Source organism: Balaenoptera musculus, chromosome 1 (genome assembly GCF_009873245.2).
Source record: "Balaenoptera musculus isolate JJ_BM4_2016_0621 chromosome 1, mBalMus1.pri.v3, whole genome shotgun sequence".
Taxonomy (NCBI): domain Eukaryota; kingdom Metazoa; phylum Chordata; class Mammalia; order Artiodactyla; family Balaenopteridae; genus Balaenoptera; species Balaenoptera musculus.
The window spans coordinates 57,820,791-57,844,251 of NC_045785.1; the positions used below are offsets into that span (position 1 = coordinate 57,820,791).

General features: G+C 37.8%; 1 protein-coding gene across 3 annotated transcripts in view; it reads right to left on the reverse strand.

Annotated features, from left to right (window-relative positions):
- The window catches only part of SLC35D1 (solute carrier family 35 member D1), a 59,583-nt gene that overhangs the window by 27,271 nt on the left and 8,851 nt on the right, over nucleotides 1–23,461 (reverse strand). For all 3 annotated transcript variants that reach the window (XM_036856650.1, XM_036856640.1, XM_036856657.1), the window contains one exon: nucleotides 20,264–20,356. In XM_036856650.1, coding sequence (XP_036712545.1) covers nucleotides 20,264–20,356 — 93 coding nt within the window. The remainder of the gene's footprint in view (nucleotides 1–20,263; nucleotides 20,357–23,461) is intronic.

The window sequence follows — 23,461 nt, forward strand, 5'->3', positions numbered from 1 at the left end:
TATATTCTAGATACAAGTCCTTAATCATATATATTGGGTTGGCCAAAAAGTTCCTTAGGTTAAGTAAAAATAAAAGACACGTTTTTCATTTTCACCAAGAACTTTACTGAACAACGTATTCACCCTTTTGTTCCACTACCTTCTGCCATTTTTCAGGCAACTTCATAATTCCATCTTCCCAAACATTTCATCTTTTTGAGCAAAGAACTGTTCCAGGTGCCTTTTACAGTTTTCCAGGGAACTGAAATTTTTTCCATTGAGAGAATTTTCTAAAGACTGAAATAAATGGAAATCTGAAGGTGCAATGTCTGGTGAATACGGCGGATGAACCAGAACTTCCCAACCAAGCCTTAACAGTTTTTGCCTGGTCATCAAAGAAACATGCGGCCTTGTGTGATCCTGATGGAAGATTATGCGTTTTCTGTTGACTAATTCCGGACGCTTTCGTCGAGTGCTGCTTTCAGTTGGTCTAATTGAGAGCAGTACTTGTTGGAATTAACTGACTGGTTTTCCGGAAGGAGCTCATAATAGAGGACTCCCTTCCAATCCCACCATATACATCACCACCTTCTTTGGATGAAGACTGGCCTTTGGTGTGGTTGGTGGTGATTCATTTCACTTGCCCCACGATCCCTTCCGTTCCACATTATTGTACAGTATCCACTTTTCATCACCCGTCACAATTTGTTTTAAAAACGAAACGTTTTTGTTACGTTTAAGTAGAGAATCGCATGTGGAAATACGGTCCAGAAGGTTTTTTTCCACTTTAACTTATGTGGAACCCAAACATTAAAGTGATTAACATAACCAAGCTGATGCAAATGATTTTCAACGCTTGATTTGGATATTTCGAGTATGTTGGCCATCTCCCGCGTGGTGTAACATTGACTGTTCTCAATTAATGCCTCGATTGATCACTATCAACTTCAACTGGTCAACCTGATCGTGGAGCATCTTCCAGCAAGAAATCTCCAGCACGAAACTTCGCAAACCACGTTTGACACGTTCGATCAGTCACAGCACCTTCTCCAAACACTGTACAAATCTTTTTGTGCGTTGCAGGTGCGTTTTTACCATTCTTGAAATAATAAAGCATAATGTGCCAAAAATGTTGCTTCTTTCTTATCAATATTAAAATGACTAGACAAAAATTCACTAATTTCGATAAGTTTTTTTTTTAATGCACGCTGATAAGACAGCTGTCATACAATCTAACAAAACAATCTAACAAAATTGTTTTGAATGAAGTTAAAGACAACTAAGCACTACTAGAACCATCTTACGGAAAAAACCAAATGAACTTTTCGGCCAACCCAATATATATGAATGCAATATATGCAATATATGATTATACAAGTATTTTCAGTCTGTGGCTTGCATTTTCTTAACGGTGTCTTTTGAAAAACAACTTTAATTTTGATGGAGTCTAAGATCAACTTCGTGTTTTACAATTCTTGCTTTTTATGACTTTTCTATGAAACCCAGTCTAACCCTAAATCACAAAGATATTTTTCTGTGTTTTCTTCTAGTTTTATAGTTTTAGCTCTACTTTTAGGTCTATGATCCTTTTTGTATTAGTTTGCTAGGGCTGCTGTAACAAAGTACCACAAACTGAGTGACTTAAAAAACAGAAATGCATTGTCTTACAGTTCTAAATGCTAGAAGTCCAAGATCAAGGTGTCAGCAGGGTTGGTTCCTTCTGAGGGCTGTGAGAGAGAATCTGTTCCACACCTCTCCCCTAGCTTCTGGTGATATGCTGGCAATCTTTGGTGTTCCTTAGCTTGCTGAGGCATCATTCTGGTATCTGCCTTCATGTTCTCATGGCATTCTCTCTATGTTACTGTCTGTGTCCAAATTTACCCTTTTTATAACTGCACCATTGATACTGGATTTAGGGTCCATCCTACTCCATTATGATTTCATCTTAACAAATTACATCTGCAATGACCCTGTTTCAAAATAAGGTCACATCCTGATACTGGGGGTAGGACTTCAACATGACTTTGAGGGGAGCAACAACACAATGCAACTCAAAATACTTTTCAAATTAATTTTTGTGTATTTCCTGAGGTAAGGGTCAAGGTTCATTTTTCTGCATATAGATGTCAAATTGTTCCAGCACCATTTGTTGAAGAGACTATCCTTTCCTCATTGATTTATTTAGTTACCTTCAACAAAAACAACTGACCAAATGGTCTATCTGTACTTCTTGATTCTCTGCTCTGTTCCATTGGTCTATGTCTACTCTTAATCCAATACCACACTGTCTTGATTACAGCAGTTTTATAAAAGTCTTGAAATCAAGTAGATAAAGCCTCCAACATTTTTCTTTTCTTTTTTAAAAATTTTAGTTTTTTTTTTAATTGAAGTATAGTTGACTTACAATATTGTGTTAATTTCAGGTTACAGCAAAGTGATTCAGTTATATATTTTTTCAGATTATTTTCCATTATAGGCTATTACAAGATACTGCAAGAGTTCCCTGTACTATACAGTAAATCCTTGTTGCTTCTTTATTTTAATAGTAATTTGTATCTGTTAATCCCATACCCCTAATATATCTCTCCCCCCGACTCCCTTTCCCCTTTGGTAACCATACATTTGTTTTCTGTACCTGTTGAGTCTGTTTTGTATATAGATTCATTTGCATTATTTTTTAGATTCCACATATAAGTGATATCATATAATATTTGTCTTTCTCTGTCTGACTTACTTCAGTTAGTATGATATTCGCTAGGTCCTCCAACATTGTTCTTTTTCAAATTTGACTATGATAAGTCCTTTGCAATTCTATATAAATTTCAAAATCAGCTTAGCAATTCTACAAAAAATCCTGCTATGGGATTGGAACGATGTTGAATCTACAGATCAATTAGAAGAGAATTGACAGATTAATAATATCAAGTTTTCCAATTCATAAACATTCATAAATATAAAAATCATTTATTTCGGTCTTTTAAAATTTCTCTCAGTACTGTTTTATAAAGTTTTCAGTGTACAGACATTGACATATTTTGTTAAATTTTTCCCTGAGTATTTCATACTTTTGAAGCTTTTATAAATGGTATTATCTACTTAGTTGCCAAGTGTTCATTGCTGATATATGGCAGTACAGTCGATTTTTATATGCTGACCTCGTATCTTACAACTTTGCTAAACTAATTAGTTCTAATCACTCTTTTCTAGATTCTTTAGGATTTTCTGCATATATGATCATGGTCTTTATAGAGATACTGTTAATTCTTCCTTTCTAATCTCTTATTCTTACCTTCCTGCACTGATGGGGTCCTCGAGTATAATGTTGAATAAAACATTATATGAGAGCAGACATCCCTGCCTTGTTCTCAGTCCTAGTGAAAACGTATTCAGTCATTCACCATTAAGTAAAATAGCAATACATTATTTTGGTAGATGTCCTTTATTAGGTTGAGAAAGTTCCCTTCTATTCCTACTTTGCTGAGAATTTTAAACTCATAAATGCGTGTCAACTTTTGTCAAATACATTTTCTCAAACTATCGACATGTTCTTCTACTTTACTCTTGCCAATATGATGAACTACACTGATTAACTGATTTTCCAATTTTAAACTAACCTTAATTCCTAAGATAAACACAACTTGGTCAAGATTTAGTGTCCTTTTTATATACTGCTGTATTTTTGGACTATAGTTTTCTTCTCTCCTTGTAATTTTTGTCAGCTAGCGGTAGAGGGTATACTGGCCTCATAAATCAATTGGGAAGTGTTCTTTTCTATACTCTGGAAAATTTTATGTAGAATTAGCATTGTTTCTTCCTTAAACATCTGGTAAAATTCTCCAGTGAAGTGATCAGGGCCTGGAGTTTCCTTTCTCGGGAGGTTTTAAACTACAAATTCAATTTCTTTAATAAAGATAGGGCTAAAAACTAGGGCTTTTACTTATTTTAATTAAATAGAGCAATTTATTTAACAGAGTAAGGCTATTCATGTTATCTATTTCTTCTTGAGTGAGCTTTGGCAGTTCTGTCTCATTCAAGAATTTGTCCACTTAGATAGCCTCAACCACCAGAGGGCAGACAGCAGAAGCAAGAAAAACTACAATCCTGCAGCCTGTGGGACAAAAACCACATTCACAGCAAGATAGACAAGATGAAAAGGCAGAGGGCTATATACCAGATGAAGGAACAAGATAAAACCCCAGAAAAACAACTAAATGAAGTGGAGATAGGCAACCTTCCAGAAAAAGAATTCAGAATAATGATAGTGAAGATGATCCAGGACCTCGGAATAAGAAAGGAGGCAAAGATCAAGAAGATGCAAGAAATGTTTAACAAAGACTTAGAAGAATTAAAGAACAAACAAACAGAGATGAACAATACAATAACTGAAATGAAAACTACACTACAAGGAATCAATAGCAGAATAACTGAGGCAGAAGAACGGGTAAGTGACCTGGAAGACAGAATGGTGGAATTCACTGCTGCGGAACAGAATAAAGAAAAAAGAATGAAAAGAAATGAAGACAGCCTAAGAGACCTCTGGGACAACATTAAACATGACAACATTCGCATTATAGGGGTCCCAGAAGGAGAAGAGAGAGAGAAAGGACCCGAGAAAATATTTCAAGAGATTATAGTCGAAAAGTTCCCTAACATGGGAAAGGAAATAGCCACCCAAGTCCAGGAAGCGCAGAGAGTCCCATACAGGATAAACCCAAGGAGGAACACGCCGAGACACACAGTAATCAAATTGGCAAAAATTAAAGACAAAGAAAAAATATTGAAAGCAGCAAGGGAAAAACAACAAATAACATACAAGGGAACTCCCATAAGGTTAACAGCTGATTTCTCAGCAGAAACTCTACAAGCCAGAAGAGAGTGGCATGATACACTTAAAGTGATGAAAGGAAAGAACCTACAATCAAGATTACTCTACCCGGCAAGGATCTCATTTAGATTTGATGGAGAAATCAAAAGCTTTACAGACAAGCAACAGCTAAGAGAATTCAGCACCACCAAACCAGCTCTACAACAAATTCTAAAGGAACTTCTCTAAGTGGGAAACACAAGAGAAGAAAAGGACCTACAGAAACAAACCCAAAACAATTAAGAAAATGGTCATAGGAACATACATATCGATAATTACCTTAAACGTAAATGGATTAAATGTTCCAACCAAAAGACACAGGCTTGCTGAATGGATACAAAAACAAGACCCATATACATGCTGTCTACAAGAGACCCACTTCAGACCTAGGGACACATACAGACTGAAAGTGAGGGGATGGAAAAAGGTATTCCATGCAAAGGGAAATCAAAAGAAAGCTGGAGTAGCAATACTCATATCAGATAAAATAGACTTTAAAATAAAGAATGTTACAAGAGACAAGGAAGGACACTACATAATGATCAAGGGATCAATCCAAGAAGAAGATATAACAGTCATAAATATATATGCACCCAACATAGGAGCACCTCAATACATAGACAACTGCTAACAACTATAAAAGAAGAAATTGACAGTAACACAATAATAGTGGGGGACTTTAACACCTCACTTACACCAATGGACAGATCATCCAGACATAAAGTTAATAAGGAGACAGAAGCTTTAAATGACACAATAGACCAGATAGATTTAATTGATATTTATAGGACATGCCATCCAAAAACAGCAGATTACACTTTCTTCTCAAGTGCACATGGAACATTCTCCAGGATAGAACACATCTTGGGTCACAAATCAAGCCTCAGTTAACCTAAGAAAATTGAAATCATATCAAGCATCTTTTCTGACCACAACGCTCTGAGATTAGAAATGAATTACAGGGAAAAAAAACGTGAAAAGCACAAACACATGGAGGCTAAACAATACGTTACTAAATAACCAAGAGATCATTGAAGAAACCAAAGAGGAAATAAAAAAATACCTAGAGACAAATGACAATGAAAACACGATGATCCAAAACCTATGGGATGCAGCAAAAGCAGTTCTAAGAGGGAAGTTTATAGCTATAGAAGCCTACCTAAAGAAACCAGAAAAATCTCAAGTAAGCAATCTAACCTTACACCTAAAGGAACCAGAGAAAGAAGAACAAAACCCAAAGTTAGCAGAAGGAAAGAAATCATAAAGATCAGAGCAGAAATAAATGAAATAGAAACAAAGAAAACAATAGCAAAGATCAATAAAACTAAAAGCTGGTTCTTTGAGAAGATAAACAAAATTGATAAACCATTAGCCAGACTCATCAAGAAAAAGAGGGAGAGGACTCAAATCAATAAAATTAGAAATGAAAAAGGAGAAGTTACAACAGACACCGCAGAAATACAAAGCATCCTAAGAGACTACTACCAGCAACTCTATGCCAGTAAAATGGACAACCTGGAAGAAATGGACAAATTTTTAGAAAGGTATAACCTTCCAAGACTGAATCAGGAAGAAACAGAAAATATGAACAGACCAATCGCAAGTAATGGAATTGAAACTGTGATTAAAAATCTTCCAACAAACAAAAGTCCAGGACCAGATGGCTTCACAGGTGAATTCTATCAAACATTTAGAGAAGAGCTAACACCCATCCTTCTCAAACTCTTCCAAAAAATTGCAGAGGAAGGAACACTCCCAAACTCATTCTATGAGACCACCATCACCCTGATACCAAAATCAGACAAAGATAATACAAAAAAAGAAAATTACAGACCAATATCACTGATGAATATAGATGCAAAAATCCTCAACAAAATACTAGCAAAAAGAATCCAACAACACATTAAAAGGATCATACACCATGATCAAGTGGGATTTATCCCAGGGATGCAAGGATTCTTCAATATATGCAAATCAATCAATGTGATACACCATATTAACAAATTGAAGAATAAAAACCACACGATCATCTCAATAGATGCAGAAAAAGCTTTTGACAAAATTCAACACCCATTTATGATAAAAACTCTCCAGAAAGTGGGCATAGAGGGAACCTACCTCAACATAATAAAAGGCCATCTACGACAAACCCACAGCAAACATCATTCTCAACGGTGAAAAACTGAAAGCATTTCCTCTAAGATCAGGAATGAGACAAGGATGTCCACTCTCACCACTATTATTCAACATAGTTTTGGAAGTCCTAGCCACGGCAATCAGAGAAGAAAAAGAAATAAAAGGAATACAAATTGGAAAAGAAGTAAAACTGTCACTGTTTGCAGATGACATGATAATATACATACAGAATCCTAAAAATGCCACCAGAAAACTACTAGAGCTAATCAATGAATTTGGTAAAGTTGCAGGATACAAAATTAATTTACAGAAATCTCTTGCATTCCTATACACTAATGATGAAAAATCTGAAAGAGAAATCAAGGAAACACTCCCATTTACCAAGGAAACACTCCCATTTACCATTGCAACAAAAAGAATAAAATACCTAGGAATAAACCTACTTAGGGAGACAAAAGACCTGTATGCAGAAAACTATAAGACACTGATGAAAGAAATTAAAGATGACACCAACAGATGGAGAGATATACCATGTTGTTGGATTGGAAGAATCAATATTGTGAAAATGATTATACTACCCAAAGCAATCTACAGATTCAATGCAATCCCTATCAAATTACCAATGGCATTTTTTACGGAACTAGAAAAAATCATCTTAAAATTTGTATGGAGACACAAAAGACCCCAAATAGCCAAAGCAGTCTTGAGGGAAAAAAACAGAGCTGGAGGAATCGGACTCCCTGACTTCAGACTATATTACAAAGCTACAGTAATCAAGACAATATGGTACTGCCACAGAAACAAAAACATAGATCAATGGAACAAGATAGAAAGCCCAGAGATAAACCCACACACCTATGGTCAACTAATCTATGACAAAGGAGGCAAAGATATATAATGGAGAAAAGACAGTCTCTTCAATAAGTGGTGCTGGGAAAACTGGACAGCTACATGTAAAAGAATGAAATTAGAATACTCCCTAACACCATACACAAAAATAAACTCAAAATGGATTAGAGACCTAAATGTAAGACCTGACACTATAAAACTCTTAGAGGAAAACATAGGAAGAACACTCTTTGACATAAATCACAGCAAGATCTTTTTTGATCCACCTCCTAGAGTAATGGAAATAAAAACAAAAATAAACAAATGGGACCTAATGAAACTTAAAAGCTTTTGCAAAGCAAAGGAAACCATAAATAAGACCAAAAGACAACCCTCAGAATGGGAGAAAATATTTGCAAACGAATCAACGGACAAAGGATTAATCTCCAAAATATATAAACAGCTCATTCAGCTCAATATTAAAGAAACAAACAACCCAATCCAAAAATGGGCAGAAGACCTAAATAGACATTTCTCCAAAGAAGACATACAGATGGCCAAGAAGCACATGAAAAGATGCTCAACATCACTATTAGAGAAATGCAAATCAAAACTACAATGAGGTATCACCTCACACCAGTTAGAATGGGCATCATCAGAAAATCTACAAACAACAAATGCTGGAGAGGGTGTGGAGAAAAGGGAACCCTCTTGCACTGTTGGTGGGAATGTAAATTGATACAGCCACTATGGAGAACAATAGAGGTTTCTTAAAAAACTAAAAATAGAATTACCATATGATCCAGCAATCCCACTACTGGGCATATACCCAGAGAAAACCGTAATTCAAAAAGACACATGCACTCCAATGTTCATTGCAGCACTATTTACAATAACCAGGTCATGGAAGCAACCTAAATGCCCATCAACAGACGAATGGATAAAGAAGTTGTGGTACATATATACAATGGAATATTACTCAGCCATAAAAAGGAACGAAATTGGGTCATTTGTTGAGACGTGGATGGATCTAGAGACTGTCATACAGAGTGAAGTAATTCAGAAAGAGAAAAACAAATATCGTATATTAACGCATGTATGTGGAACCTAGAAAAATGGTACAGATGAACCGGTTTGCAGGGCAGAAGTTGAGACACAGATGTAGAGAACAAACATATGGACACCAAGGGGGGGAAACCTGCGGTGGGATGGGGATGGTGGTGTGCTGAATTGGGTAATTGGGATTGACATGTATACACTGATGTGTATAAAACTGATGACTGATAAAAAAAAAAAAAAGAATTCCAATTATTGTTTTTCCTTTCCCTAAGTTAAATTTAGTTCCGTTTCAAATATAACTGACCAAATTTATAGTCATTTCTGCCTTTGTCACACTTTCAACTCCATCTTTTTTGGTTGGTTTGTTTGTTTAAAGAGATTAAAGATCTTTATTTTATATTCTGCATATAATAGAATTACATACATAATAAAATGTACAGTCTGTGCAAAAAAAAAAATTTGTCCATTTCATCTCAGTTTTTGAGTTTATGGTATATTGTTCATAAAATTCCCTTATTGTCCTTTTAATATATGCAGGCTAGGTAATGATGCCCCTTTCTCATTCCTGATGTCGGTTATTTGTATTTGTATTCTGACTTTCTGTCCTGATCACTTGGCCATGGTTTAGCAATTGTACTGATCTTTTCAAAGAACCAGCTTTTAATTTCATTGATTTCTCTACTGCTTTTCTGTTTTCTATTTCATTGATTTCTGCTTCCTTCTATTTACTTTGGGTTTAATTTGCTCTTATTTTTTCTAGTTTCTCAAGGGAGAGGCTTAGATCACTGAATTTAAATCTTTCTTCTTTTATAATACATATTAATTTCTAGTTTAATTCTGTGATCAGCGAACATACTCTGTATGGTTTTGATTCTTTTAAACTATGACCACTTGTTTTATGCCCCAGAATATAGTTTATCTTGGTGAATTGTTCCATGTGCACTTGAAACAAATGTGTATCCTCTTGCTATTGAGCGGAGTGCTCTACAAACGTCAGTAGGTCGGCTTGGTTGACGGTGCTGTTCAAGTCTTCTCTATCCTTAATGACTCTGAGTTTGTTTTATCAATTACTGTAAGGAGAATGTTAAAATCTCTACTATAATTGTAGGTTGGTCTATTTAGAACAGAAAGGTCTGTTCTATCAGTTTTTGCTTCATGTATTTTGAAGCTCTCTCATCAAGTACATACACACTCAGTATTGTTATACCCACTAATATTAACCCTTTTAGCATTATGGAATGTCCCTCTTTATGGTATAGTTTCCTTTATGCTTATTCTATTTAAGGTTTATTGAGTTCCTTGTGGGTGTAGGTTTAGACTTTTCATCAAATTTGGACAAAATTCAGCCATTATTTCTTCAAATATTTTTTTTCTCCCCCACCCCGCCCCTTTTTCAGGACGATACTTACACAAATGTTAGACCCTTAATATTATCCTATATGTCACTAATAATCTGTTTGTTTGTTTTCTAGTCTTTTTTTCTGAACTTCATCTTGAATAGTTTCTATTACTATTTGTTTAATTCACTGAACTTTTCTTGTATAGTACCTAATCTGTTTGATACCTTCTGCTTTATTTTTCAATTCTGATTATATTTTTCATCCCTAAAAGTTTCACTTGGGTCTTTTTTTATATCTTTCTTTTCTCTTCTCATCCTTTCTCAACAGTCCTTCACTGCTTTCAATGTACAATTCGACATCTACTAAGTTCCGATCATGTGCCAGGCCCCATGGTAGGCCTCAGAGCACTAAGCTGAAGATGGTTTAGTCAGGTTTTCTGATAGTGAAGGGACAAACGGCAGCAATAAAAACACACCACCTTATATTTATGGAGCACATTATAGTTTACAAAGTGCTTCCGTACATGACCTGTCATTTGATTCCTACAATAGAAAGGCCAAGCCTTATTATCCCCAGAAGACAATGAGTGACTTACTTCAGGTAACACAGCTAATCCATGGTAGACTTAACATATTTCAAAGCCCAATGTTCTCTACACGGAGCATCGAATTTTATTCAGAAAAATGCCCCAAATATTTAGTGCACAGTCCCCTTTGGGAACATAATAACTATATAGAATATTAAAATAAATCTCAAGGACATAATTCCATTTATAAATAATTCAAAAATAGAAAATTCTCACGGGATTTTTTTCTTTCCCTAAATACTCAGCCTGTCTCTGGAGAAAGCCAGTCAACGGGACAGGCAGCCTGTTGCATTCCCCTGCTTTGCCACAGGAATGGATCTTTGGCAAGCAGCAGACATTTGAATGTATAGCTGCAGGATAAATATGACCCAAACAGTCCTACAGTACAAAGGAGTCCACTCTCCTTTTATTATGCCATAAAGATGGCATAATAAAAACAATAAAAGCTACTGCTTATTAAGCTATTATGCTCTAGGCTCAGAAATATTAAGTAACTTTACCAAAATTATTCAGCTAGTAAATACCTGTTCAGCTCCATAACCTTCATCCTGCTATCTGGACTACTGGGGAAAACGAAAGACAAGGCAATATATTCTGAATTTTCTCCTAGATGGTTCCACATGGTTACTGAGTCAAAAAGCGAAAGTTCTAACTCTATCTCTGCCATTAATCTTCTGTGAGGCCATCATAAAGTCATTTAACCTTTCTAAACCTCTACCTATATTACAAATATAGAAAACTACTCCATCTGTCTCTTGTGAGAATCAATTGAGAGAATAAAATACAGACTCTTTAAATGTATACATAATTTACATTCAGGGAGATTATTCACTTAAACTGCTATCACTGTTATCTCTCAGTGATAGATTTACAAGCGAATTTTTCTTTTCCCTAAGATAGGAAATAAAGAAGGCACGGTGAGAATGTACTATGTTATTCAATTTTTAAACAAAACAGAACTTCTGCCTCTAGAGAAAACTGATAAAGAGCTATTGTGAAGAAAATGAGCTGCTTGGTCATTCTGTGTGGCACAGAACTAGATGGGCTCTCTGACACAAGGCCGGCAATGTTCAGTGCTGGCTGAGCGCGGGCTGTGGTTACAGACTGAACATACAAACGTGCTTTCTGAGGCTTTCCTTCTGTTTTGAATGAAGTCTCTGGTTCTACAGGTGCTGATAGTGTAATGTAATACACACCACAGGCATGAAAAGAATGTGGCATAAGTAATGGGCAAACAGGTCATATGGAACTACCATTTCCTAAAACTAGGCATTTGGTTTAAATAAGACTTTTAGTTAAATAAAAATATTTAGAAAAAAACTTTAATGAAAAAAATGTGTTCTTTAGTTGCTTAGGTTAAGGAAATAAAGAAAGACAGGGAGACTCTGAGTAAGATTAGGCAGTAATCAATAACATAATGAATAAAATCTAGTGAAGGTACACCTGAAACTAATGTAATATTGTAAGTCAATTACACTTCAGTTTAAAAAAAAAAAAAAAAAAAAAAAAAAAAAGAAAAGAAAATCTAGTGTAGGAATACAATCAGATTTTGTCTAATCAACTAGCTCTAATCCATGGATCTGCCTATCTGGACCAGTATCTTGGTGAAAAGTCTGAGGCTATGTGCAGGCTTAGCAAGAAAGTGCTGGGACAACTTGGCAATGTCTACAATGCAATATTAGCACCAAATCACCACCCTAATCTAGTGAAAAGCAGGGAATAATTTCAACATGTACCTGAGTCTTAGATGCAACCGTTCTCACTCCCAGGAAAATTTGTTAAGCAAAGAGTTGCCAATTTACTTGAGATTTGAAATAAAATCCAAAGCATCATTGAGACATTTTCTTATGTGTCTGGATACCTCCCTGCTTACTATAAAGACTAAAAATAAACGAACCACTTAGTCTTTGGACTTCATGGTTAAAAGAAAAAAAAAAGGTTAATGAATTCTATTTTGAAAATTCATTCCCCAAAAAACTCTTGAGAAAAATAGTGACTCCTTAGCCTAGAAAGTAAACTGCCAGGAAACTTGCTAAGGCAGAAGACAATGTCCGTGGTGTAAATGATCTGCATGGTTCCCCCCGACCTTGGAAAAGTCAGACAAGTTCACGCAACCAGTGGTCCTAGTTAGCACCCCATCTTCTGCACTACTGTAACCATCTGCCTGCCTCCTGCTCCTAGTTCAGAAAAGGAAGAGGAACCCACATATCTCCAATACCCCTTCTTGCTAGGTTCCGCTGCCTATGTTAAAACCTACATACCATGTCAAAACTACACACTCCAGTACTAGTGTCAATGGGGTCACTTACTCTTATTTGAAAAAAGCATATCCTCAAAGGCAAGAATGGCTAAAAACATTACTTTGTCAAACAATATACAGGCGAAGAGAAAGATCTAGTCAGTCATAAATAAAAAATAACTGATCCAACCCACTTATATTACATTTGAGAATACCAAGGCCCAGAAAGCCGGAAGGTCCTGTCTCTATGTGGAAAGAATACTTCAGGGTTTGAGAATCAGTCTGTAATGATCCACAGAGGGACCCAGAAAAGATTAATAACGCTAGACAGGCTAAAGCAACAGCCTAAAAATTCTTCATTATTTAGTAGTAATGCTTAGTAATGCTACACCTCCCGGGAGATGATCTGTGCAGGAACTTTTCCCGTAAAACTCATCTGAGCCATGTAATTTAACCAGTGATATAATGAAGACATTATACCGTGTACCAGTGCTTACAGTGCTGGCTTTGTGAGAGCTACAGCAAGGGGTCTGTTCTCCTATCCCTACGTGAGAACACCTAGCAGGGCGTGCTGTCAGAAAGCCAGACTCCAATTCCTGAGACTCTGAATCACTGGCTTTGTGGTACAGACATTCCCTTTTGGAGGCAGTGACTAACAAGTTTAAACACAGTCTGTCCTTTGGAAAGTCATTAGTCAACTGATGCTTGTTCTGCCTTTAACTACGTTAACTAGATATCTTTGGTTAATAGTAATGTGGCTTTTGCGTGATATACAGTTTTTTTTTTTTTTTTTTTGGCTGTGTTGGGTCTTCATTGCTGCGCGCGGGCTTTCTCTAGTTGCGGCTACTTTTCGTTGAGGTGCGCAGGCTTCTCATTGCGGTGGCTTCTCCTGTTGCAGAGCACGGGCTCTAGGCACGTGGGCTTCAGTAGTTGCAGCATGCAGGCTCAGTAGTTGTGGCACGGGGACCCTAGAGTGCGTGGGGCTCAGTATTTGCAGCTTGTGGGCTCTAGGGTGTGCAGGCTTCAGTAGTTGTGGCTTGTGGGCTCAGTAGTTGTGGCACACGGGCTTAGTTGCTCCACAGCATGTGGGATCTCCCCGGACCAGGGATCAAACCCGTGTCCCCTGCATTAGCAGGCAGATTCTTAACCACTGCACCACCAGGGAAGTCCCATAGTTTTTTTTAAAAGGAGAATGTTTTAAAGTTAGAAGACATGTGTCTAAAAAAACTAAATGCTGGATATACTGGTTCCTTTGTTTCTGGTAAACCTGGGACGCTGAGAACTTAAACTTTTTGAAAAATTACACACACACATTTGGCTTCTCAGAATGCTTTGCCAAGGACCTTATTAGTGCTCACTGGGATGAGTTGTTCAATTGCATCTTGCCTTTCAATTTTTATGGTAATTTAGTTTTTTCTTCCTTGGCCTTCATTCTTGCTTAAAGGCTGTGCCAGCTCATCAACTGCTCTATGTAACTCCTGCTTCCCTGGGGAGCTGACCTTTCAGAGCCCTCTTATTGGATTCCTGCCCTAACAGAGGGAAGTTTTCCCTCCTCTCCCTACTAAGGTTAACAGTGGGATTTTGAGAAAAATAATTTGCATCTGATTTTGCTTCAGTTTGAATCCTGCGTCAAGAGTCTGCAACTCTGAACAATGAGAACAAATTTATTTGTCCCACCTCCCCCAGTTATTTTAAAATTTATAATTCATCACAGGATAGTCATTATTTATTAAAAAAAACTTTATCTTTTATTTTCCTTTTATAAAATGTAATTTAAAATACATTTATATGGTTCTACAATCAAAAAAATATAAGAAGACAAATAACGAAATGTCTCCCTCCCACTTCTATTCTACACTTACCCTGTTCTGTCTCTCTCTCACACACACACAAATTGGTGGTTACGTTATTAGTTTCATGCATGTTCTTCCACAGTTTCTTTACTTAAATAGTAAGTAAATTAAATGAATGTATATATATATTCTTATTTTTCCCTTTTTATTTGACTCAGAAGTTAGTAAACCATATGCACTGTTTTACACTGTGCTTCTTCATTCAACAATTTATCCTGGAGATCTTTTCATTCAATACACAGAGAGCTTACAATCAAAAAAGCTCTGGGTCAGAAAGGCCAAGAGTCCAGCAGATGAGAGCAGTTTATCAGCGTAGGTTATCAGGAGGCAGGGAGCAGCTGGGCTCATGCCAGCTGTCAGAACAGCAGCCCAGTCTCCACACTGGCGTGCCTCCTACTCCTCAGAAACACTGTCTCAGCCCCGAAACACGCCCTACCTAGAGAAACAACCAACTCAGTGGACCCAGCGTACTCGGTTACCACATGACAAAGTGGGCCTGGACAGCAGAAGGGACTCATTCAAAGTCAGACAGTGGTCACAAACAGAACTGGAGTTTGCTGGTCTTTTGCATTCTGGCCCCAAGTCCTCTCCACTGTACCACTTATGTCACAAACTTTTAGGGGCGTATCACTTTCTGCAGAGTAACTTGCAAATTCCTGTGTCTGGCACTAGTCCCAACTTGGAAGGAAGCGGGGTGTGGTGTGGCAGGAAGAAGGAGACACTAGTCGTAGAGCCAGAAAATCTGGGCTCTAGCCCTGAGCCCTCTTTGGGCCCAGTTCCCTCATCTGTGAAATAAGGGTCTGGAACCACACGCTCTCCAAGGAATCCTCTAAGGGCTCCAAAGTCGTTGACTTCTACCTTCTAACCACGTGGAAGAGTCTGGTCCTTGTGGCTGGGCCTGTGCCCACGCTATTAATTCCACCTGGAACGTACCTTTTGTTTCTCTGCCTCCACATCTTCCAAGGCCCGCTCTGACTTCTCCTGATATTTGCCACTCCAGAAAATGCTCCTTGTGAACAAGCTCCTGCCTCAGTCCTTAGAACCTGCTCTTCCCTCGGCCTAGACTACTCCTTCCAAAGAGCCACACAAACTGGTCTCTCAGTCCATTCAGTTCAGTGTCTGCTCAAACGAAGCTTATAAAGATGCTTTCCCTAATCATCTTATCCAAAATAGCACTTCCCCAATCACTCTTCTCCTCGTTTTATCTCTCTTCATAGCTCTTATTACACAATTTATGCTTAGTCTATCTTACCCCATTGGAATGCAAGCTCCTTTGAAGCAAAGACATGTCTTTTTTTTTTTTAACTTAGAACAGCACCTGACACGTAATAAGCACTCAATAAATATTCACTGAATGAAATAATTATTTGTAAACAATTAAGTAACAACAAAGCCAAGCTCCAGGGACGCCACTTCTAATACTAATCTGAGGTATTTCTCCCATTCAGTAGCTTGTTCTGTATGCATGGAAGTCCTGAACGGGGGAAAAAAACAAGTCAGGGACGCAGCAAGTGGCTTTGGGAGATAGATGTGGTCAGGCAAACAGCAAGAGATCTCCCTGGAGTCAGAGAGACTGGTTTTAGGGAATTCCCTGGCAGTCCAGTGGTTAGGACTCTGTGCTTTCACTGTCGAGGGCACAGGTTCAATCCCTGGTCAGGGAACTAAGATCCCACAAGCCACAGGATGCGGCCAAAAAAAAAGAAAGACTGGTTCTAGTGCTGAACTCAGCCACCGTGTAACCTCAAGCATGTCCTTAACCTCTATATATCAGGTAACAACCTACCACACAGGTACACAATGAGGATTAGGGAAAATGATTAATGTGGAAGCATCTTATCAGGCATTGTACAAGGCATCATACCCTATAGGTGAAGTATTACTTGAAGGTCAGAAGTAGACTGAAATTGTTAACACGGGAACAGCTTTATTTAAAGATAAACTGTTGGGACTTCCCTGGTGGCACACAGTGGTTAAGACTCTGCGCTACCGATGCAGGGGACCCGGGTTCAATCCCTGGTCCGGGAACTAGATCTCACATGCATGCTGCAACTAAGAGTTTACATGCCACAACTAAGGAGCCCGCCTGCTGCAACTAAGACCCAACACAACCAAATAAATAAATAAATAAAAATTAAAAAAAAAAAAGATAAACTGTCACGCCAAAAGTGTCCATTCTTTAAAAAAATACATGCACATATATGAATGTTTGCCCACTTATATGTACACATATTTTGAAGGGAAAACCCAAGCCTAAAAGACACACTGACTATGAACCTGACTTACTAGAAAACACTTACCTGAAATCCTGCCACATATTCCACTCTGTAACGTGAACCCTTTTTGCCAGAACTTCAGAGAAACAACCCACTGACTACTATGAAACTGAACCTTCCAGTGGAAGAAATCAACTGCAACCTCTCGTAGGATACTATGAGCCTCTAGGATGCGTCAGGGCATCTATGGCCTCCACCCACTGCTTCCGTGCTGATTAATAAAAGCAAACCATTCAACCACTTCTGTAAGTTGTATCTCTAACAACAACCCCCAGAACAGGTTAGCATTACTTGTTGCAGTTGGTGGATAAGAAAACCAAGCCCTATCTCCTCTAAAAATCCAAGCTTGATATTTAACCCACACCAGTTTCTGCCTAACCTGAATACTTATAGTACTGACTGACGGGCATGCACTTTGGTGCTGGATCTTACACCATCTCTGTAGCATGCCAAATGTCTTTCTTGTGTGGCAAGGACTATGTTGTATTTCTCATATATTCCCCAAAGAACTTAGCACAGGGCTTTCTTACCACAAGGAAGATGCTCAGTAATACTGAATTGACTGAATCTGAAATGAACTTAAAATGAAATTGTAGTAAGCACACAAGGAATTTAGGAAGAAAGGAATTTAGGAACAGAATCAAACTCAGAATTCTTGGAGTTCCTAAGTTCCAAATTTAATTCATAACCTACCAAACAATACTGATTATTCATATCATTTGTATTTTCATTCTGTAGGCAAAGCTCCATGAGATAGGCATTCCCTCTCCAACAAGGAGATGGAATTGACCCACTTCCATTTTCCAACCCACAATGACCCCAACACCTCTCCCACAGAACCGGTAACAATTACGACTCTGATGTTGACAGGTCTGCTCCCCAAGACAACTAAATGGTCCTCAAAGGCAAGAATACCACCTAATTCATCCTTCTTTCTTACCACCTGAGCCTAGCACTGTGAGACACACAATAGCACTTAATAACTATTCGAGAATGTTAGAGGGAGAGTATGTCAAGGAGAGAATGTTAAGAAAAAGAGCATGAGATTGTAAGCCTGCCAGCCAGTAGGTCCATCTGTACCCCAATAAATATTTTATAAGAATCATATTAATTAATAATAAGAATAAGGATGAACAAACATTTATGTAAAACCCAAAACACTGATGGGGTTGATCACAAAGCAATGAGTTTAGCCTCCATAAATAGTTTATCACCCCAACTTGAAAGCATTTAGATAAATTCAGTCATTCTTAAAAAACATTGTTCTTTCAAAATAAGCCTTTCTTGACCTTTGCTTGGCATTTTCATTGGAAAAAACAAAAAGATTACTCAAATTCCACTCCTCTGCTTAAAAAAAGAAGAAAAGAAGAATAAAAGAGTAAAATCTAAATCTCATCCCAATATAGGTGGCAAAGTCATTTTTTCCACTATGGGTAAACACCTGTAATTATATCGAAGCATTTAAAATTGAAAGTGTATTAGTGAACTTCAAAATACGCATGAATTTTGCTACAACCTGGCAGATAACTTCTAGTTAAATGATCATCACTCTGGAATGAAGAAATATCTCCTTCAGTCAGTGTTTTCAAGTAGCTACAAGCTACTAGTCAAAGTTTCAAATTAATGAAAATTCCATTTTTGCCGAGTCTGTAGAATACCTAATCACATTAATTCTTCCAACTTTCTCATGTACAGATTGGCCTCAAGATTTGGAATCATCTGTGCTGCCATGGGGTACCTGGTTATTTTACATTACATTCTTACCCCAAAGCTAAAGAATGAAGGGTGCTTCTGCCAGAGTCAGCTAGAGGAGGCAGAACACTGAAAAGACCATGGCCTCTGCAGTCAGGCTTGGGTTTAAATCCTGACTCTACTACCTGCTGACAGTCTGATGTTGGGCAAGTTATTCAGTCTCTCTGAACCTCTATTTCCACCTTGGTAAAATAGGGTTAATTCAAACTTCCTACAGCTGTTATGGGGACTATATTACATGGTATATATAAAGTGACTAGCACATAATAGGGACTCAATAAATGTTAGTTTCTCTTCCCACTTTTTTCACAGCCACAAAAAACTCATTCAACACCTTTATTTTTAGAGCAACAGCTCTACAGTAGTTTCCTGCTTTGGAGTCATTTCTAGGCCTGCTGATAGCCAGGTCACAGTTCATTAAAACATTTACATATGTTCTTTGCCAGTTTTAAAAGAAAGAGTTCTTGATGAAAAAAACAAAACAGCTTTATAAGCAGTCAGTCTTCTCCTACCTCTGATTCAAGAACAATTTTTAACAGCCTAACTACTTCTAAAAACCTCTTCTTTATTTTGGTCCCCACTGATTTGTGGAACTTGTCACTGTCATTATAATAAATAATCAATACATTTATTCTGAAGAAACTACTAGCCAGGGGAATCATTAGGAGGAATCTTGGTACCGAAATCCTTGGCAGAATTCTAGATTTCCATTAAGTTTGTAAAATTCTGTGAATCTAACAAAATGTTACCAATTTTTATCCTATGAATATGTGTTTCAGAGAAAAATTCTTGTCTGGATTTAGTTTGCTACTTTATTCTGATTTAGCTAAACATTTGCAGAAAATGAGTAAACTATTATATTCGTTGCTATTTATATGGTTAAGTCACCACACGGCTAAATATTTCCTGAGGGGAAAAAAACAGCTTGGGATTTAAGCCAGGATGACAATTGTACATCAAAACTGAGAGCTTCTAGAGATACCAAGCGTTTTGTTAGGTTTGAAGAATTCTACTACTCTGGATTTTTTGTTTCTCAAGGATAATTTGCTACTATTCCTATTTTGTAGTTTAGTAGAAATGTAAAAATTCCCTTCCTCTATCCTTCTGGCACGTAAGAGAAGGACACTAGTTGGCATGCACTATTTTTATGTCGACAGCCAGAGCTATTTTAAGCTATTTTAGTACTATCCAAGAAGGTTAGCATGACATTAGCAAGCTAAAAAGTAAATTCTCAGTCTTTGGTCACTTACTAAGAACATTACTTTTTAACAACCCAACTGTCTATCTCTTGGTCATACAGATAAAAATAAAATTCAAAAACATAAGCCATGAAGCCATAATTAGAAAGTCCTACCTTTTGCGCATCTCCCGTAAAATATGCAATGGCTAGGGTGGGCAGAATCATGAACACTGCATTGTAATAGAGCAGACCATATTTTCCCAGCTCCTAGGAGAGTAAAAAATTAGGTGTTTCATTTGGTTCCGGTAGACAGAGAGAGACAACCCTGTACAGAGTGCCACCCCCCATTACAAACACGCACCCCTCCCCCACAACATACACAGCAAATTAGTCAAGTCAGAAGTCTTGCAAACATTAAGAAATAACCTAAGCTTTCAAAAAAAAAAATGCAAACTTGCAAGATTTCAAGTTTATTTGAAATAAATTCCTTGAGTGCTTAAGATCAGAGAAATAAAAATGACATCAACTGGTTGCCTCAAAACAGCAAGGAGAAAAGAGGTTATTTTGAACACAAACATACCTCTCTATAGAAACACGTCCTTGGAGCCCTTCCCTTTCCAGACCAGAATAAAAGTCACCAAGTTAGTCTTGGGCTTTTCAGAACTATAACAGAGTGCAATTTAACAGACACAAAGACTCACACCTAGACCAACACAGACAGACATGACTTCCCAGTGAAGTATTTCTCAAAATGTATATGGGAAGTACAATGAAGATTAAGAAGAAAAAAAAGAAAAAAAAAAAAAAAAAAAAGAAAAAAAAAGAAAAGAAAAGAAAGAAAGAAAAAAAAAAGAAAGAAAATTAAGATTACCCTACAGGGACTTCCCTGGTGGTCCAGTGGTTAAGAATCCACCTTCCAATGCAAGGGACGCGGGTTCGATCCCCGGTCGGGGAACTGGGATCCCACATGCCATGGGGCAGCTAAGCCCTCACGCCGCAACTACTGAGCCTGTGCGCCACAACTAGAGAGCTCATGTGCTGCAACTACAGAGCCCACATGCTCTGGAGCCTGCGCACCACAACTAGAGAGCCGATGCGTCGCGACTACTGAGACTATGCGCTCTGGAGACCACACGCCACAACTAGAGAGAAGCCCGCGCACCGCAACAAAGAGCCCGAGCGCCACAACAAAAGATCCGGCGTGCCACAACTAAGACCCGACACAGCCAAAAATAAATAAATAAAATAAACATTAAAAAAAAAAAGATTACCCTACAATTCCCAAAATATGGTATGACTAGTTGTGCCCTCAGCTACTGGGGAGCAACAAAAGACCACACACATCTTCAAACACAGGGAGTCTATGAGAACTGTGGGTCCACCTTTGATTCACAGAATTCTGGGACATTCAGCAGGAAGCAGTCACCTCAAAAAGTAGGCCTGAGTTTGGAGGGTAAAGGGGGGGTAAAGGAATAGCGAGGACAGGGGCATAATATCTGCCTAACTTCTGTGACTGAAAGATCACCAAGTGATATGAAAAGTCAAACTACCTTCTCAAAAGCAGCTTTTTTTTTTAATTTTTATTTTATATTGGAGTAGAGTTAACAATGTTGTGTTAGTTTCAGGTGTACAGCAAAGTGATTCAGTTATACATATACATGTATCTATTCTTTTTTTTTTTTTTTTTTTTTTAAATTTATAGCTACATTATTTATTTATTTATTTATTTATGGCTGTGTTGGGTCTTCGGTTCGTGCGAGGGCTTTCTCCAGTTGCGGCAAGCGGGGGCCACTCTTCATCGCGGTGCGGGGACCGCTCTTCATCGCGGTGCGCGGGCCTTTCACTATCGCAGCCCCTCCCGTTGCGGGGCACAGGCTCCAGACACGCAGGCTCAGTAGTTGTGGCTCACGGGCCCAGCCACTCCGTGGCATGTGGGATCTTCCCAGACCAGGGCTCGAACCCGTGTCCCCTGCATTAGCAGGCAGATTCTCAACCACTGCGCCACCAGGGAAGCCCCTATCTATTCTTTTTTATGTATCTATTTAGATTATTACAGAATACTGAGCAGAGTTCCCTGTGCTATATCAAAAGCAGCTTTGAAAAACTGGAAACAAATAGCCAACAACAGAAAACTAGTTGATTAGACTATGATACAACCATACAATGAAATATTATGCAGCCACTAAATATGTTTAATACTGATTGATGAGGAAAGTGTTCATGAAACAGTACTAAATGAAAAATACAGGTTAGAAAACATTATATATCATCACTCTTTTAAGTTTTTCTCATAGTTAAGTGTGTACATGCACACATACACACAAACACACATTCTTACAAAAGGGTATCTACCAAAAAACAGTGCTTCTCACTCAATGGTGGAATTAAGAAAGATTTATATTTTCTTCCTCTTGCTTATCTATGTTTTCTACTAATACTATTATAAATACATGTTATTTGTGTGATTTCTTTTGAGTTAAAAGTGTTTTAAATTCAGTAGCTGCATTCAGGTCTGAAATGCAGCACTAAGTCTTTATGTCATGTGATTCATGCTCAAAAGGACCATGATTATAAGCAGTTCTGAAATGATAGGTAATAAAACTCCTGATTAAAAGCATCTCATTGTGGCCCTACTGCCTGCTGGATAAACCAAATAACTGATTGCTTATGGCCACCACAGCATCAATGAAAAGGTGTGCCTGATTTCTAAGGCAGCAAGAAAAAAGCCACAGCAGGACAAAACAACCTTTAACATCAGGTGCTCCAACAGCAAGAGACATGAGTGTTATCCAGGAAGTAGAGGATGCCTACACACACACACACACCATCCAGACAGCTGACAAATGCCAAACTGTTGTTTTTCTTTTCACTTGTTAGAACTGTTTTAAATATCTTTTCCCGTTTTCTTAAACAGAGCACACTGACTACAATTTAGGGCATCACCATTAGCATGCATTATTGCATTGTGTTTTTATATGGTGTTGTCCATCTCTGAGTAGTTCCATCTGACTTTCACAGTTTTCCTGTTTCTCTTGTTATTAGCTGAGCTTCTATATCGCTGATAAGCCTCTGCCTCCAGATAGGATTGTTGCTCCTAATCCACGAACTGTGAAAAGCAGATCAATATGCTTAAAAGTTCTAATATAAGTAAGCCATAAGTCATTTCTGAGTGAGGAACTAAAAGGCTCCCCTGGGAATAAAATACTCAGAAACCCTCTTTGCTTTTTTTCTAGGTTCTAGGATGTATTCTAGATTGTGCTATCCAATATAGTAACCACTGGCCAAATGCAGCTATTTCAATTTAATTATAATTACATTAAACTACCAGTTCAGTTGTGCCGTCACTTATCAAGTGTTCAACAGCTACATGTG